Source organism: Lycium barbarum, chromosome 3 (assembly GCF_019175385.1).
Source record: "Lycium barbarum isolate Lr01 chromosome 3, ASM1917538v2, whole genome shotgun sequence".
In the NCBI taxonomy this organism is placed as follows: Eukaryota; Viridiplantae; Streptophyta; class Magnoliopsida; order Solanales; family Solanaceae; genus Lycium; species Lycium barbarum.
The window spans coordinates 38,902,672-38,919,023 of record NC_083339.1 but is presented as its reverse complement, the minus strand read 5'-3'; the positions used below and the strand labels follow the sequence as shown (position 1 = coordinate 38,919,023).

Below are 16,352 nucleotides of genomic sequence, written 5' to 3'. Positions count from 1 at the left end.
GACGTGATGCCACAGGAGCTGCCAAAGCGCTTGTCGCTGAGGAGGAATGTGGATCATGAGATCGAGCTGGTGCCGGGTACGAAGCCACCTGCTCGTGCACCTTACCGAATGTCACAACCCGAGCTCACCAAGCTTCGGAGGCAATTGACGGAAATGTTAGACTCAGGGATTATAGTGCCATCAAAATCTCCTCATGGTTCACCAGTGTTGTTTCAAAAGAATCATGATGGTACCTTAAGGCTCTGTGTTGATAATCGGGCCCTAAATAAGATCACAGTGAAGAACAAGTGCCCTATCCCGCTGATGGAGGATCTGTTTGACCGGTTGGGTGGTGCAACGATGTTTACAAAGATTGATCTTAAGACAGGGTATTGGCAAGTGAGGATTGCCAAGGGTGATGAATAGAAAATGACCTACATGACACGATATGGGTCGTTCGACTTCTTGGTCATGCCATTTGGCTTGACAAATGCTCCTGCTACGTTTTGCACTTTGATGAACCAGGTATTCCGGGAATATATCGACGAATTTGTGGTGGTCTATCTGGATGACATTGTAATTTATAGCAAGACACTGGCGGAACATCTTGGGCATCTGCGGAAGGTGTTGACTCGGCTAAGGGAGCATGAATTGTATGTGAAGCTGCCTAAGTGCTCCTTTGCCCAGAAGCAGATTGAATTTCTTGGTCACGTCATTGAAGAGGGGCGGATCAAGATGGACCAGCAGAAAATTCAGGTGATTGCGGACTGGCCGCCGCCCAAGGATATTCATGGCTTGAGGTCGTTCCTTGGTTTGTGCAATTTCTATCGCCGATTCGTGAAAGGTTACTCGCTCATTGCTGTGCCGCTGACAGAACTTTTGAAGAAGGTCACACCGTGGCATTGGTCTCCCAGGCGCTAAGAGGCCATTGATTTGCTGAAGAGGGCTATGTCTAGTAGCCCAGTCCTGGCCCTTCCTGATTTGGCCAGGCCTTTTGAAGTACAGACTGATGCCTCAGACTTTGCCTTGGGTGGGGTGATGTTGCAAGATGGGCACCCGGTTGCTTATGAGAGCCGGAAACTAAAAGATGCAGAGCGTCGCTACACTGCCCATGATAAAGAGCTATTGGCTGTCATCTATTGTCTACGCCTTTGGAGGCACTACTGGTTGGGGACCCCGTTCGTTGTGAAGACGGACAACACGACTGTCAGTCATTTCATGACCCAGCCAAAGCTGAACGGGCGATAGGCCAGATGGCAGGAACTTCTCGCAGAGTTCAATTTTAACTTGAAGTTCAAAAGCGGGAAGACCAACCAGGTTGCTGATGCGCTGAGTTGAAGGGCTGACTTAGTGTTGGTGTGTTTACTCGCCGCCCTTAGGGGAAGCGAAGTCTCCACCTCGATAAAAGATCTGATAAGGGAGTGGCTCCCTAAAGACCCTGCTGCTCAACATTTGATTAGCCTCACAGAGCAGGGAAAAACTCGCCAGTTTTATATGGAAGATGGGTTTCTCAGAGTCAAAGGGAACCGTCTTTATGTGCCTAAGGGAGGTGACTTGCGGAGGACCCTTCTCAAGGAATGCCACGATACTCTTTGGGCAGGTCATCCGGGAGAGGAAAGGACCATGGCGCTGCTGCGTCGTGCAGATTATTGGCCCCAGATGGCAGATGATGTTGCTCAGTATGTGAGGACTTGCTTAGTGTGTCAAAAAGACAAGTCCGATCGCTTGACCCAGGAGGGTCTGCTGCAGCCTCTAGTTGTCCCAACGAGACCGTGGGAAAGTGTCTCACTAGATTTTATCACTGGCTTGCCCAAGGTCGGGGATCTGACCACCATTCTGGTTGTGGTGGATCGGTTCTCCAAATATGCTACTTTAATTGTGGCCCCTAAATATGTTTCAGCGGAAGAGATGGCTTGACTCTTCTTTGCTCACACTGTTAAATATTGGGGTCTGCCCAGGGATATTGTTAGTGATCGCGATTCTTGCTTCACTAGCAACTATTGGACCCAGCTCTTCAAGTGCATGGGTTCCAAGTTGAGCCATAGTTTGAGTTTTCATCCCCAATCTAACGGCCAGACGGAATGATTAATATGGCATTCTGGAGGACTACGTTCGGCACTTTGTGACTAGTTCTTAGAGGAATTGGGTGAAGCTCTTGGATGCTGCTCAGTTATGTTTCAATGCCCAAAAGAGCTCGAGTACCAACAAGAGCGCTTTTGAAATTGTTACTGGCCAGCAACCACTCCTCCCACATACTGTTGATGCCCCAAATGTGTTGAAATCTCCTAGAGCTGCTAGCTTCTCTAAGGAATGGAAGCAGAACCTAGAGATAGTGCAGAGCTACCTTGAGAAGGCCCAGAAGCGGATGAAGAAACATGTTGATCAGAATCGCCGTTTCGTGGAGTATCAAGTTGGGGACAAAGTGATGGTGAAAATCCCAAAGCGGTACCTATTTGCGGGGACTACAGACCCTCGCCTGTTGCAAAAATATATTGGACTTTTGTCCGTTGTGAAATGCATTGGGGAAGTGGCTTATCGTATTGATGTCCCAGCTTGGTGGAAGATCCATCTAGTTTTCCATGTTAGCCTATTGAAACCTTTTCAGGAAGACAAGGATAATCCCTCAAGGAGCCAGCTCACAATACCCGGTATTCGAGCAAACAAAACATCTGGAAAAAGAGCAGTAGAAGCCATACTTGATGATCGGGTGATTCATGCATCACGGAAAGGCCAACAGGAGTTCCTAGTGAAATGGATAGGATGCGATGCTGAGGAGAACACATGGGAAAGGGCGAAAGACTTGAAGGCCTTCCAGGATTTGATTGATGATTACCTTGCAAGGAAGGCTTCGAGGACGTCGCCAAATCAGGTGGGGGAGAATGTCATGGGTGGCTTTACCGCCATGTCCAATGACCCCTTGGTCGCACCCCATGGCCCCAGTGTCATGGACGACCCCGTGGTCTCGGTCGCACCAAGCGACAAGAACGCCTATGCCAATGTCACCCCATCGTTTGCTCATGACCATGCCCACCAGTAGGCAGTGCCTAAAGCGCCCGTCAGCAAGCAGCGCCCTCAATGCTTGCCTGTAGTCAGCGCCCATGCGCCCATGCCTGGCAGCCCGCGCTCAGTACCCGACCGTCAGCGCCCCAGCGTGCCCGATAGCCAGCGCACGACAGTGCCACCGCCCCAGCGCGCGCAGGACAACCTACGCCCACGCGCACCCGACTGTGCACGCACCCCGGTGCGCACGGCAGTGCCATGATCCGAAGTTGCTGTAATGGACCTGCTCTAGTTTAGGTCACTTTTGATGTAAATATAAAGTAGTTTACTTCCTGTTCTTGTAGTGTGATTCTCTAGCTTTTTTATGTCTACTCCTGTAACTTGGGTTTTTTATTTTTAAAGCATTATTAGGGGGGATATAGTTGGTGAAATCAAAAAGCATTCAAATCTTCCGCAAAGGTGTTCTCTCCCCCTCGAACACCCCAGCTCTCTTCTAATCAATTCTCTGTTAATACAAGTAAGCATTTTCGTTTTCAATTCTCTCATTGCAAATTGTTGACGACACGGTTTTCCTAAACGGCATTGACAATCTAGTCTAGTGTGTAGAAGGGACCTTAGGTTGGCGGATAGTGATCACACGGAAGTCGGATTACTTAGCCTTACGTCGCCCTTCTAAACATCTCAAGAAGGCACGGCGTAACAATATACATGAATATATATGTATCCTCATGAATGCCATGTATATAAGCTTCAACCCTTTTTTTTTCTTTTTTTTAGGGGCTAGGCCCAGTCCATTAGGACTTGGCCCAGCCCAAGTCACATAAGACCCTTAAGTCTTACAAACAGATGCCTAATGACCCCTATACCCTCTTTGTATAGAGAAATGGTCAAAACCCTAGCCGTTTTCTGCATCTCTCTCTCTCTGAGTTTTTTTTTTTTACCAAAAATAGCATCGAAATAGTGTACTGTCGCTTTTACCAGAGCTTGATCATTCGTTTTGGGTAGAACAATTAATGTTCTACCCTCTCTCCTCCCAAAAGCCCTCGTTACAACATCTCAAGAGTGAGGTTGTCCTTCCTTGTGCTTTATCTCCATTTCTTTAATTGTTTTTGTCTCGTTTTGAGTTTGAATACTTGGTTTTGATTAGTTTGCTATGAATTGGAGGGATTTTTGCCCCCAAATCTGTTAGTCCCACATCGATTGAAATTTAATACCCTAGAATTTGGGGGTTCTATATAAAGAACCCCAAATTCCATCATTTGACAAGAGGGAGACACACACAAAAAAATCGATATACATACGTGCATATCTCAAGAACAACCTTATTAAGTTTTACACTACTTTATGCAAGTATTTCTGGGGTTTGATTCACGCAAATACCCTTTTAGTTTTAAATTTTGGTTCGTTCTAAATTGTGAATGCCGTCTCTGTGTTTGTGCTCTTAATATCTCACTGATTTTGCATAGGTATTATAGCCATAGCAGTTTTTGATCTCTCTGTTGCCTTACATTGTATCGTGCTTTGTTGATTGCCATGTTACTATTTTTTTTCCTCATGCGTAACTAAAGTTTAGTTATTTCAAACTGGTTTTACCCTTAGTATGGTGTGTTAATCTTATCCCCTCTTGGATCACTAGCTATGCACATATTGATTACCTTAGTTTGAGCTGGCTTGCTTTTTCCACCCTAAAAATAACTAAATAAAATATGATCTTATGGTACATTGTTAATATGTATATTCTAAGTGTACTAAGCTTGTCCTTTCATGTGCATAATAAGGTGTTTAAACTTTGTCTCAAAATTAAAGTGTCGTAATTGTGTGCTTTGGGACTTGCCAAAATCATTTCCTTCTCCTTTTATGCAAAACTAGCATGTATGTGCGCGTTTATTCAACGTATATACCTCGGTCTTGATGTGAATTTGGGCTTGGCTGCTATAAGTCGAGTATGTGGGATATACAGCCTATATGTGCTTCATGTGTATATTGGGTTGTATCTCTAGTATATTGATTATATATCACACGTTTAGAATGTCCTATTGGGCCGACTTGTCTTGCATTTTTATGCCTTCGACAAAAATGTTATTTGGGTTTATGAGTGGTTACTTTCATGGAATTTTTACGGGTTATAGCTTCTTATAAGACATATTTAATGATAATAACTACCATTTTATTTATTATATTTAGTAACTAATTTACTTTTTTTATTTACCATCTATAACTACATCAATAAATTACAGTTATTGATAAACATACACAGTTAAATACACTCAGTAACTGACCGTATTAGACGCTACCATATTCCCATATCCCAAGTTTAACGGATACATCATTATTCAACTTGATTTCTCTCTCATTCTTCATTAATTTTCACCATTTTTTTCTCCATTATCTCCTTCACGATCAACATTAGCAAAAGATTCTTCCGTGATTTTTGGGGAATGTTTATTTCTGAAGATTTTTTTCTTGCTCTAGTAGTGTATTTTCATATTTTAGTCTTTTTCTTTCCACCAAATTCAAGCCAATTGAAGTATTAAATTGCTAGGGTTTCAAGCAAGTGGAAGTTAAATGCTTATACATTAATGGTAGACGGAACAAAATCAAACATGGTTACTCGAGGTATACATTCTACTCTTTAGAATTTTGGTTATCCTTCTTTTGATTTGGGGATTTCTCAACAACAACAACATGATGTTGTTGCAGGTTCGGCTGAGAGAATCATTGCTGAAAGAAGGACGAAAAATAATCATGATCCTTCCCACATGCAAAGGCCTAAAAACCCTGTAGTCAGAAAATCAACAAAGAAAATAGATACCGGAAAAGAGATGAAGAGGAAAAAATTCGTACAACATGAAGCAGGAGAAGAGGAAGAGTTTGACCCAGCGATGAAACAGGTATTTTTGAACTTGCAAATATTTTGATGTATGATATGTAATGATGTATGTTATGTATTGATGAATGTATTTGATATATGTTATGTATTGATGAAGAGTGTGTTTTTTTTTTTTTTGCGTATTTTTTGAATGTATGTTATGTATTTGGAAAATTGATGAACTGAGAATCATATTTTTTTCTGTGTATCTTATGTTATTTATTTGGAAAATTGAAAAATTGATGAACTGGGAATCATATATTTGGAAATTTGCTGAGTATTTGAAAAGGTTGATGAACTCAGAATCATGTATTTGTATTTGAAAAATTGAAGAACTTGGAACCATTTTCAATGTATGTGATGTATTTAGAAAATTGATAAATTGAGAACCACATATTATTGGAAATTTACTGTGTATCTGAAAAGGGTGATGAACTGAGAATCATATATTTTTGAATGTATGTGTAGTTGAATCTCAATTTTTTGTTTGAGTTACATGTCAATTAATTGTTGATGTTCTATTTTCTTGAAAAAATATGTGAGTTGAAAACATTAACGAATGATGTACCTGAACACTTACATAAAATTTGGAAGGTAGTTATCTATTTTGAACAACTGATCAATTAATATTCAATTACTGGCTCATTTTAAAGACACATACACATGGTTATTTAATCATTTGTGTACATACTTGTTGTAGTTATGTATGGTTCACTCTAATTTTCTTCATCAGTTTCATATGATATTCATATACATATATTTGTTGTGTATTCTTTTTAATTAACTACTTGTATTTATACAGGATGATAAATTCTTTGTCCAATATCCTCCCAGTCATGCAATACGATATGCTTCTTACATGAACCCGAAAGTTAAAAAAGAATTGAAGGACAAGCTTACCGATAGACAATTTGAACTCTTTTCCGAGACTATATTTGGGAAATACCTCAACATGCAGCATTGTGAAGTTCAACCACAGATGTTTAGGTGTTTTATGGTTAGAGAGCTGGAAAAAAAGTACCCCTACTGCCTTTGTTATTGATGTTAATGGTCTCGAATTGACGTTCAAGCTTTTTGATTTTGCATTAATGACTGGGTTGAAGTGTTTTGGGGAAGAAATTGTTGTTAACTCTAAGAAAAACAGACTGTTGGATACATATTTTGGTGGTTCCAACAAAAGTGTGAAAAAGGGTGAATTGCTTGAATGCTTTGAGGATCAGAATTGGGGCGTTGACGATGATGCAGACGGAGATGCTGTAAAGATTGCATTACTGTATTTTATCCATACATATATCTTATTCGGTGAGAAAAATAATGTAGTCATTCCAAGGCTCCATTTTGACTTGGTAGAGAGTGGGCGGTACGTAGACTATACATGGGGAAAGGAAGCGTTTGATGATTTGGTCAGAAGTCTTCACCATAAGATGGATAAGACAAAACAGTATTATTGTCTTTGTTGTTTTCCATTTGTTATGCAAGCATGGCTATACGAGTGCTGCTCCAACGTTTACCCAAATTTGACAGTAAATAATGGAGTTCGTATTCCCAGAATGTTCAACTGGAAAACTATAGACGGGACTCCACACTTTAAAGATCTCATGACTGGCATGTTCAATGATGACGAGTCAGAGGCAATTTGCACTCATTATTTTAATGCAAAATTACATGGATGTTCAAGTTAAGACTAATAAATGTAGTTTTCAACATGTATTTGAATCATAGTTATTTATTTTGATAAAAAACAGTGAACTGTCAATCAGATTATTAGTCTTTTTGAAATGTATATCCATATGTATCTGAACATAATTATGTATTTGAACCTGTGTATATGAAATTATGTATTTGAACCTATGTATATGAAATAATTCATAGGCTCAAATACATGAAAATAAATGTATATCCACATGTATCTGAACATATGTCAATCAGATACATGTATCTGAACCTAGTCAATCAGATTAATAGTCTTTTTCAAATGTATATCCACATGTATCTAAACTTAATTATGTATTTTGAACCTATGTATATCAAATATGTATATTAAATTATACATATGTTCAAATACATGAAAAAAATTCTGAAATATTTGGTATTTTTGTATCTGACTTATTTAAGTACGATACTTTTGCAGGACCGTCTTACTTATAGGAATATTGTGCCGACCATCAGTGAGATTGAGGAACTTGGATTGCGTCCATATCTCTCCAGTAATTCTGCATCGACAAGTCAACAACAGGTGGCAGATGACTATGATGATTTTAGTTCAACACCACCACATGTGTCTGCGGCCAAGTAGCCTCAAAATAAAGGTGTATCACAATCTCCACCTCACAAGAAGCCTAGACAGATGCCAATGGTACCATCGCCATTGAAGAAGACCGCATCTCCAATTACACGTGTTGGTAGTCATCCAAGTGGTGGACGATTGACCAGACGTCATGGGTTGGCATCAACTGGGCATGCTTCAGCAGTGGAAAAGGAATCAGCTCCAATACCCAACCCCCCTTCTGCTGTTCCTATTGACGTCCCATCCACCAGTAAATCTGTGGATATCTCTTGTCTGAGGGAGGAACTAAATGAGTTTAAGAATAAAGTAAGACTTATTATTTCTTCTTTATCATATTTTTTTTTGTATTATATTACTGTTTAATAAGGTATGCAATTTTATGTTTATATTGTTTGAAATTTAAGGTTTACGCCGAATTCAAGGATCTTCACAAAGCCATCAACGAAAACTTTGCCATGGTTTTTGAATATATGAAAGTGAATCAAACTACAAAAAAGGTATTAAAGATCCATACATATACAATTAATTGAAAATTTGAAATACAACGAATAAATAAAAGTTATCAAAAATACTATTTTTATAGGGTGCTGACAGTGCGGCCCCGGTTCAGCCAGCCGACGAGTACATTCCACGGGATGCTGGAGTACAAATGCAAACTGACACGGGTCATGCAGCGTCAACAGAGGTAATTTGTTGGTGAATTCGATGTATTGAAACTGTACTTGTATTTTCTGATTGACATAATTGGTTTTTTTTAATGTTTTTGGTGTGTTTTGAATGTATTTGTTTTCCATCAAAATACTTTGTTGTATATCAGAGTGTACTTTATGTATCTATAAAACTATCCAATGTATTTGGTTCAAGTTTATTTGACATATTTTGAATTTACATTCCATGTATCTGGTTGCCTTTTTTTCAAATACAACACAATTTTTACTGTGTCATGTGTTTATTGGGTATCTTGAATTACGCTTTGATGTACATGGATGTACGTTGAAAATACTTATATTTTATTGATATATTTTCCTTATTTAATTTCTCTATTTTTTTTCAAAGCGAGTTGGCATGCAACAGTGATGTGCCTGATACTGGAATGGATCACCGCAATGAAAGTGGGGAAACATTAAAGGCATCTACTGAAGAACTTCAAGAAGGTGGTGATAATTCTGGAGAACAAAAAGAATCGACGGTATGCATAGATCAAATACATCTGATTGTTTCATAATTTATATTGTGTACTTAATGTATTTCCATTTCTTGAATAGGAATGCATAGTTCAGTTTCCCGACGACACCGTATCTGTCAAATCGCCAGTCGTATCAGCAAACTTTGCTGACATAGCAGAGGTCCTAGCTGATATTTCTCGCACAGGCTGGTCTTCGGGTCCCTCTCATGACAAGAGTGTTGTATTGCAGGAAGATCGTCCTATTTTCGAGACGCCGCCCAAAGTTGGTGAGAATGTGATTCCCTTATCTCAGTTTCTTTTGCCTGACGAGCTGTTTCCAAGCAAAACTCCCGAAAGAAGAATGGTTTTGCATCCATCAGTATCCCGGAATAGGCGTTCTAGTAAATACCAAGTTTCCCCTTTCATGGAGGATTATGACTCTGCTTCAGGAAAGTATATATAAACAAGCATTAATGTATTTAATTTTGTGTATTCCAAAGCATTTTATATTGATCATATGTATTTTAAATATTTTCAACTAGTTCAAAACACATCACTGTCCGCATTTTTAAGAAGAAGCATCCATTCACGGAAGATCCTATCACTGGCCCAGTCGACACAGAGCTTTTTGATAAATACTTAGAGTGGATTCGCAAGGGACTGCTTGTCAGGCATGAAAATAAGTATGTTCTTCATGTAAAAGTTGCAGATACATTTACTGTTTAATGTAGATATCAGTCATTTATTTTCATATCAACTAACTGTATATATTTTGCATAATTCTTTCGTAGAAAGAACAATGAAGATCATTACAGAAAGAAGATGGCAGCTTTAGAGAATGATGCAGAATATACTTATAATTTTGGCATCACAGTAGTAGAGAACAAAAACTGGTTCTACCAGTTATCAATGAGTGGCCAGTTGTGGAATGATAAGGTTCAATAAAGATATATATACATAAAATACAATATTCCATTTTTTTTAAGATTTATGTTTTGATGTTTTTAATGTTTATGTGTTTCGATTTTCAGCACATTGACGTGATTTTCTACTACTTCCGAAAGAAAGGCAAGTATGACAGAAGGAGCACTTTCAAATACACAACAGTTGACTGTCTCTTCATGCGAAAGGTTGATCAAACATATCTTGCATACAACAACCCTGAAACTGGACCCAATGTAGCCAACGAAGAAGACGATATATGTCAATATGTTAAAGGCAACAGATTGCATGCAAATGTCACGTGGCATTCAGTTGACAATATTTTTATACCTGTCAACATCAAAGAGGATAATCATTGGATTTTGGTTGTACTCTCATTCAATGACAGGTATTTTATGTATATATATTTTATTAGTTAAGTATTTTCAGTTTCAACTGTGTTTTAATGAATCATATATTTATGTATATTCTTTTCGGATAATCATTGTTGTATATCAGAGTGTACTTTATGTATCTGTAAAACTATCCAGTGTATTTGGTTCAAGTTTCTTGACATATTTTGAATTTACATTCCATGTATTTAGTTGCCTTTTTTTCAAATACAACACAGTTTTTTACTGTGTCATGTGTTTCTTTTTGGTACGACAGGTGACTTTATGTGTACAACTCATACCGAGGCAGCGCAGGCCACAATTCGGTTGTTAGAAAGGAAGTACAAAGCTTACTGCCCTCCTGCCACATTATCTACACATAAGTGGATTCTACACTCAAATAAACTGGCATAAATTGGCAGAATCACCCAGCATATACGGACATGACACAGAATGAGAACATTCAAGTGGAGTATGTAGAAAATCTACCACAGCAAGACACTACCAGCATGTACGTATATTTTAATGTATTGCAATTTTTCATATACGGGGTTCATTCTAATAATTCTACTTCTATTATACTTTTCCAGGGATTGTGGTGTGTACGTAGCAGCGTTCGCTGAATATCTAAGCACCGGTGAAGGTATCCCAGCACAAATCGATGCAACAATGCTCTGCAATAGGTACGATGCACTCCTTTGGGACTATGCTGCACGGAAGATTGATGAACATGCTATGAGCGACATTGAGGCGCCACCAAAACCAGTTAGGCCAGCAGCGGATTATGGAAAATCTGGCACAATTGATGTTACCTAGGATCGATGTAGGAATTTAATTGTAATTTCAGACTATGGCTAGTTTTATAGCAAATATTTTAGATTTAGTTAGTTTAAAACTATCTTATCATTTTCCTTAAGTTTTAATTTGAACATTTAAGCTTATTCTAATTATCAAAGTTGTGCGATTTTATTTTTGGAATTTAGATGGATGTGTATATCTGGCTATATCTTGGATGCGACACAGTGAGGTACACTCTAAATACGTACGCGTAGTTAGATCTTGAAACAAGGGGGTTATATGTTTTAGAAATCGCCAAACTCGGAAACATCAAAATATTTCAAATACAATTGCAACTTATTAAGATGGCAGAGTTAGATACACTTTTTAAATTACATGTATTTGATGTATGTTGTAATCAATACTACATTTTAATATACGGTGACCATTTTTTGGATGAATGTGTAAATCTGCCTACATTCTAATATACAGTGAGCATTGTGTGATTTTGATTTTGCAATTTAGATGAATCTGTATATCTTGCTATATCTTCGATGTGACACAGTGAGGTACACTCAAATACGTACGCGTATTTATATCTTGAAACAAGGGGGGTAAATGTATTTGAATTCGCCAAATCCATAAACAACAAAATATTTCAAATACACTTGCAACTTAATAAGGTGGCACAGTCAGATACATTTTTTAAATTATATATATTTGATGTATTTTGGAATCAATACTACATATTAATATAGAGTAACTATTTTTTTTTTTTTGAAAGAACTGATGCTGCCTTTTATATTCATTTGTGAATGAATTTAAAGATAACTATTCAATACAATTCCAAATGAGGATATCACACAAGTAGTATGTGAAACAGATTTCGTTTTTTATTCAAAAAAAAAAAATGCAAACAAACAGTGTATCTAGTGTAACAAATGTAAACTGCTACAAACAAAAAACAATTACTTCCTTCTAGGAGCATTACTACAAGATCGTCTATTGTGTCCAGTCTGTCCACAAGTACTGCAAGCATGTCTCTTTTTCCCAAGAAGCAATTCAAATAACGGCTTATCATGCTTTTTCTTTGGCCTACCAGGAGGTCTCTTGTATCTTGGTGGCAAAACCACATCCTCTGATATGTATGTTGGAATCTTCCATTCCCGCTCATCAGGGAGAGGATCCACGGCGACATCATACGTCTTCACCACAGTGTGCGGTTTGAACAATTCGGAACAGTAATCATCAGCCATTAGATTTTTCTTCTTAATGACAGCCCATGCATGTGGGCATGGAATTTCGTCTATTTGAAACATCTGACAACTGCAAGTTTTGTTGTCCAAGTTAACGATGAAACGCCTTCCTGCATCATATATTGTGTACAAGTATTTGGTTGATGGTTCGACCTACAACAAATCAGTCAAATACAAAAAAACATACATCACGTACATTCAAATACACATAAGTTCATGATTGCAAAGATTAAACCATTATAGTCATAAACATATCGCTAATTATTTTTCATAGCTGACTAATTGTATTTGATAATCTAGTCACATACACCAAATTTGTGTAAATATTTGACACATATATCCAGCCAGCATATAATTAAATACAACAAATACAGATAATATAATTGAATCAAATACATATTACACTAATAAATACATGTTATCATTTTCACAGAGATCTCACAGATTCCATATGATAAATATATCAAAGACAACGAACATAACTGAATCTCAATCGAACATACATAAGCAATTTGAAATGAAACACAGCGTCATACGTAAACATAGATACTCAGTTATTGACAACATCTCCTGAAACTTTTTACCAAGTGTTGTGAACGTGTATGCACTATTTTTCCGGTTATTATAATTCCATCTTCCAAACATCTTCCTCACTTCTTCTAGAAAATCAAATATAGGAAGCTCTCTTGCTGCTACAAGGTGATGATTAATACACTCTGCTATGTTTGAAGTCATTGTCCACCCTCGGTTAGTAGTTGCATACACTCTAGCCCACTTCTCTCTTCCAGCCAATTCCAAATACTCTACCACTCGAAAATATGCCTTCTCAACCTTCCCCATAAGCTCATCAAAATCTTCCTGCGTGTACGCTTTTGCCATTGCATAAAACATGGGACTCAACACATTATGGCTCTTCTTATACTTCTTACATACGTTACCCCAAAGATGCCATATGCATGCATAATGCGGCACATTCAGATAGATTCTAGAAACAGCTTTGTTTATGCTTTCATGCCTATCAGCAACAATACACATGTTCTCTCTTACACCATACGCTTCCCTGAATCGCTCAAAGAACCACGTCCAAGACCTGTCATTTTCTGAATCTATCACACCATATGCTAAAGAAAGTACATTACCTGCACATACCGCGGCATTTAAAAAAATCAGTTTCTACATATTCATTCTTTAGTATAATCAAGTTGATACGTGTATTTGACTTACCTGTACCGTCTAACGTGCTTGCTACGAACGTTCCGTTGTATGCTGTTTTGAGGTGCCTCCCGTCAACTACAACAATTGGCCTACAACAATGAAACCCTTTGATGAATGCATAAAATGCTATAAACAGATACAGAAACTCATTTTCGTCGGATTTTCGCATTTTTATATGTGAACCTGGATACGTTTTATCCATGATGTATAGGTACCCAGGTAATTTTATGTAAGAATCCGATGGTTCACCCATTAAATCCTTCATTGCCTTTTCCCTAGCCCGCCAAGCGACCATACAGGACACATCCATTCCAAGATCATTTCTTACATCCTCCGCTATATCATTAGGTGTGTATTTCCTCTGATGGTTGGCTACTTTTGGCTTTACAATTCCACCTATAAACCAACTTGTCGCATGGCGTTGTGAATACACCTGATCTTTTAGCGAACATGTATGCTTGTCATGAAACTCCATAACCCTGAACATTTCTGATTTACCAACGCTCGATGCTCTAAATTTCCAATCACACTCTTCAGACACACATACTAGTGTATAACTTCAAATACAAACATGAAAACAAATACATTAGTTGACAATACATCAGATATCTACATTAAATTTAAAATATAATACTTCAGACCATTTAAACACGCCTTATCGCATTAGACCTCTCGGCACAAAAATTGAACCTGTTGGAAACTGCATAATTCGCCATAATAGCCTTTAGTGTATCTTTGTTCTTGTAAACTTGATCAACAACAACCTCTTTTTGATTCTTATCTGATATAACCAGATTTGTGTCATTTTAGAATACAACAACGGCATTGCCACAACTTGAAGAAGCTAAGTCTCCACTCCCTACTGTTTCCATAGCATTTGTTTGTTTTGTGTAACCAATTTGCAAAATCCCTCCTTCAATACAACTTTCACCAGATACACAATTATCAACGCTTTTATCAGTTGTATTTATGCACAAAGGATACATCGCTAACTGTTTGTTCTCTTTCTTCAATTCCACATACACCCTAACACTCATATCATTATGTATTTCTATTGTCGTGTCGTTACCTTCAATGATATATTTGATGTATATGTTTTTCAGTTGCAGGTCTATATTCAGCTGAGTTGCAACTGCTTGTAATAAATCTATATACGTCGAATATTCTCTGAAAGCATTTGCATCGATTTTGAAATTCACATAGCAGTTTTCATTGTTCCAAGTACTTGAGTGTCTTAGCAACGACGATACGGTGGACATTCTTGTACTCAATATGAATGAATTAGTTGAGATTGATTACAACCTGAAATACATTATAAAATAATATATAAAATTAATACAAGAATCAACTACATACATATTTTCAAATACATTAACATTTTTGATAAAATAGCTTATGAAAACACTATCTCAGATACATAAATACACACAGAGTTTTTGTCACGACCCGGCTAGGGGGCCGCGACGAGCACCCGGTGCTACCCCACCCGAGCACCCCCTTATCGTACATAACATAACATCTAGGTGAACCATAAGTCAATTCGTGCTTTTCTTATCGTTAATCATATTGATCCCATTAGATGACAATCATCATTTAACACATCATAGGCATATGTGCCACATCATAAATACAAGGCCGACGTGGCTAACAAAAGATATACAAAACATGGGCCGACATGGCCGAACATCTCTACCCACATACACATGACTACGAGCCTCTAAGAGTATGACATATCGTATGAGCGGGACAAGACCCCGCTATGCCCATAATTATATACACAAAAGAATAAGTACCCAAAAGCTACGACTCCGAAAGAAATGGAGCTTTGCTATGCAATCTCTGAATAAGCAACTATGGATCAAGTCTGTCTCCCTGTGCACCTGCGGGCATGACGCAGCGTCCACAAACAAAAGGACGTCAGTACGAAGAATGTACTGAGTATGTAAAGCATGATCAACATCAATATAGAAGCATAATAGATATCATATGAAATAGCACAGGAGGGGAGACAGTAATATCATCATCATCATATCGCTTACTTGCATACATCGTCGTTCGTATCCCATAATAATACTCGTACCATACTTGTGCTCATATTCGTATACATGTCCTTATTCGTATTCTTATACATAGTCTTATCACATTCATATTCATATTATATACATAGTCATTTCATATACATAGCATTTACATAGTATACCCGACCTCATAGGATCGGTGTCTTATACATGCTTGGCCAACCAAGGCTCAAGGTCATACATACCTGGCCCTACCAAGGCATCAGGGTTATCCATACCATCTGTAGAAGTGTGCGCGCGTTTCGTAATCATATACATACTTCATACATAGTCATATACATATAGTCTTACCCGGCATCATAAGCTCGGGGTCTTATCATAGCCCTTCATAGGCATACATATACATATATCATAGCCCGTAAGCATCTCTAATATCATTTTACTCTCATCCTCATTACTATCCTCATCATTAT

General features: G+C 38.0%; 2 protein-coding genes across 2 annotated transcripts; one reads left to right on the top strand and one right to left on the bottom strand.

Moving 5' to 3' along the window:
* The first annotated feature begins 5,694 nt into the window (after positions 1 to 5,694).
* On the top strand, positions 5,695 to 6,890 carry LOC132633853 (uncharacterized). Its single transcript, XM_060350278.1, has 2 exons — positions 5,695 to 5,870; positions 6,651 to 6,890. Exons 1-2 carry the CDS (start codon positions 5,739 to 5,741, stop codon positions 6,888 to 6,890), a joined length of 372 nt encoding a protein of 123 aa, XP_060206261.1. The 5' UTR covers positions 5,695 to 5,738.
* Positions 6,891 to 12,358: 5,468 nt separating this feature from the next.
* LOC132630737 (uncharacterized) lies at positions 12,359 to 15,120 on the bottom strand. Its single transcript, XM_060346312.1, has 5 exons — positions 14,691 to 15,120; positions 14,531 to 14,642; positions 13,871 to 14,418; positions 13,301 to 13,785; positions 12,359 to 12,799 (listed from the first exon to the last, which is right to left on the bottom strand). Exons 1-5 carry the CDS (start codon positions 15,118 to 15,120, stop codon positions 12,359 to 12,361), a joined length of 2,016 nt encoding a protein of 671 aa, XP_060202295.1.
* Positions 15,121 to 16,352: the final 1,232 nt, after the last annotated feature.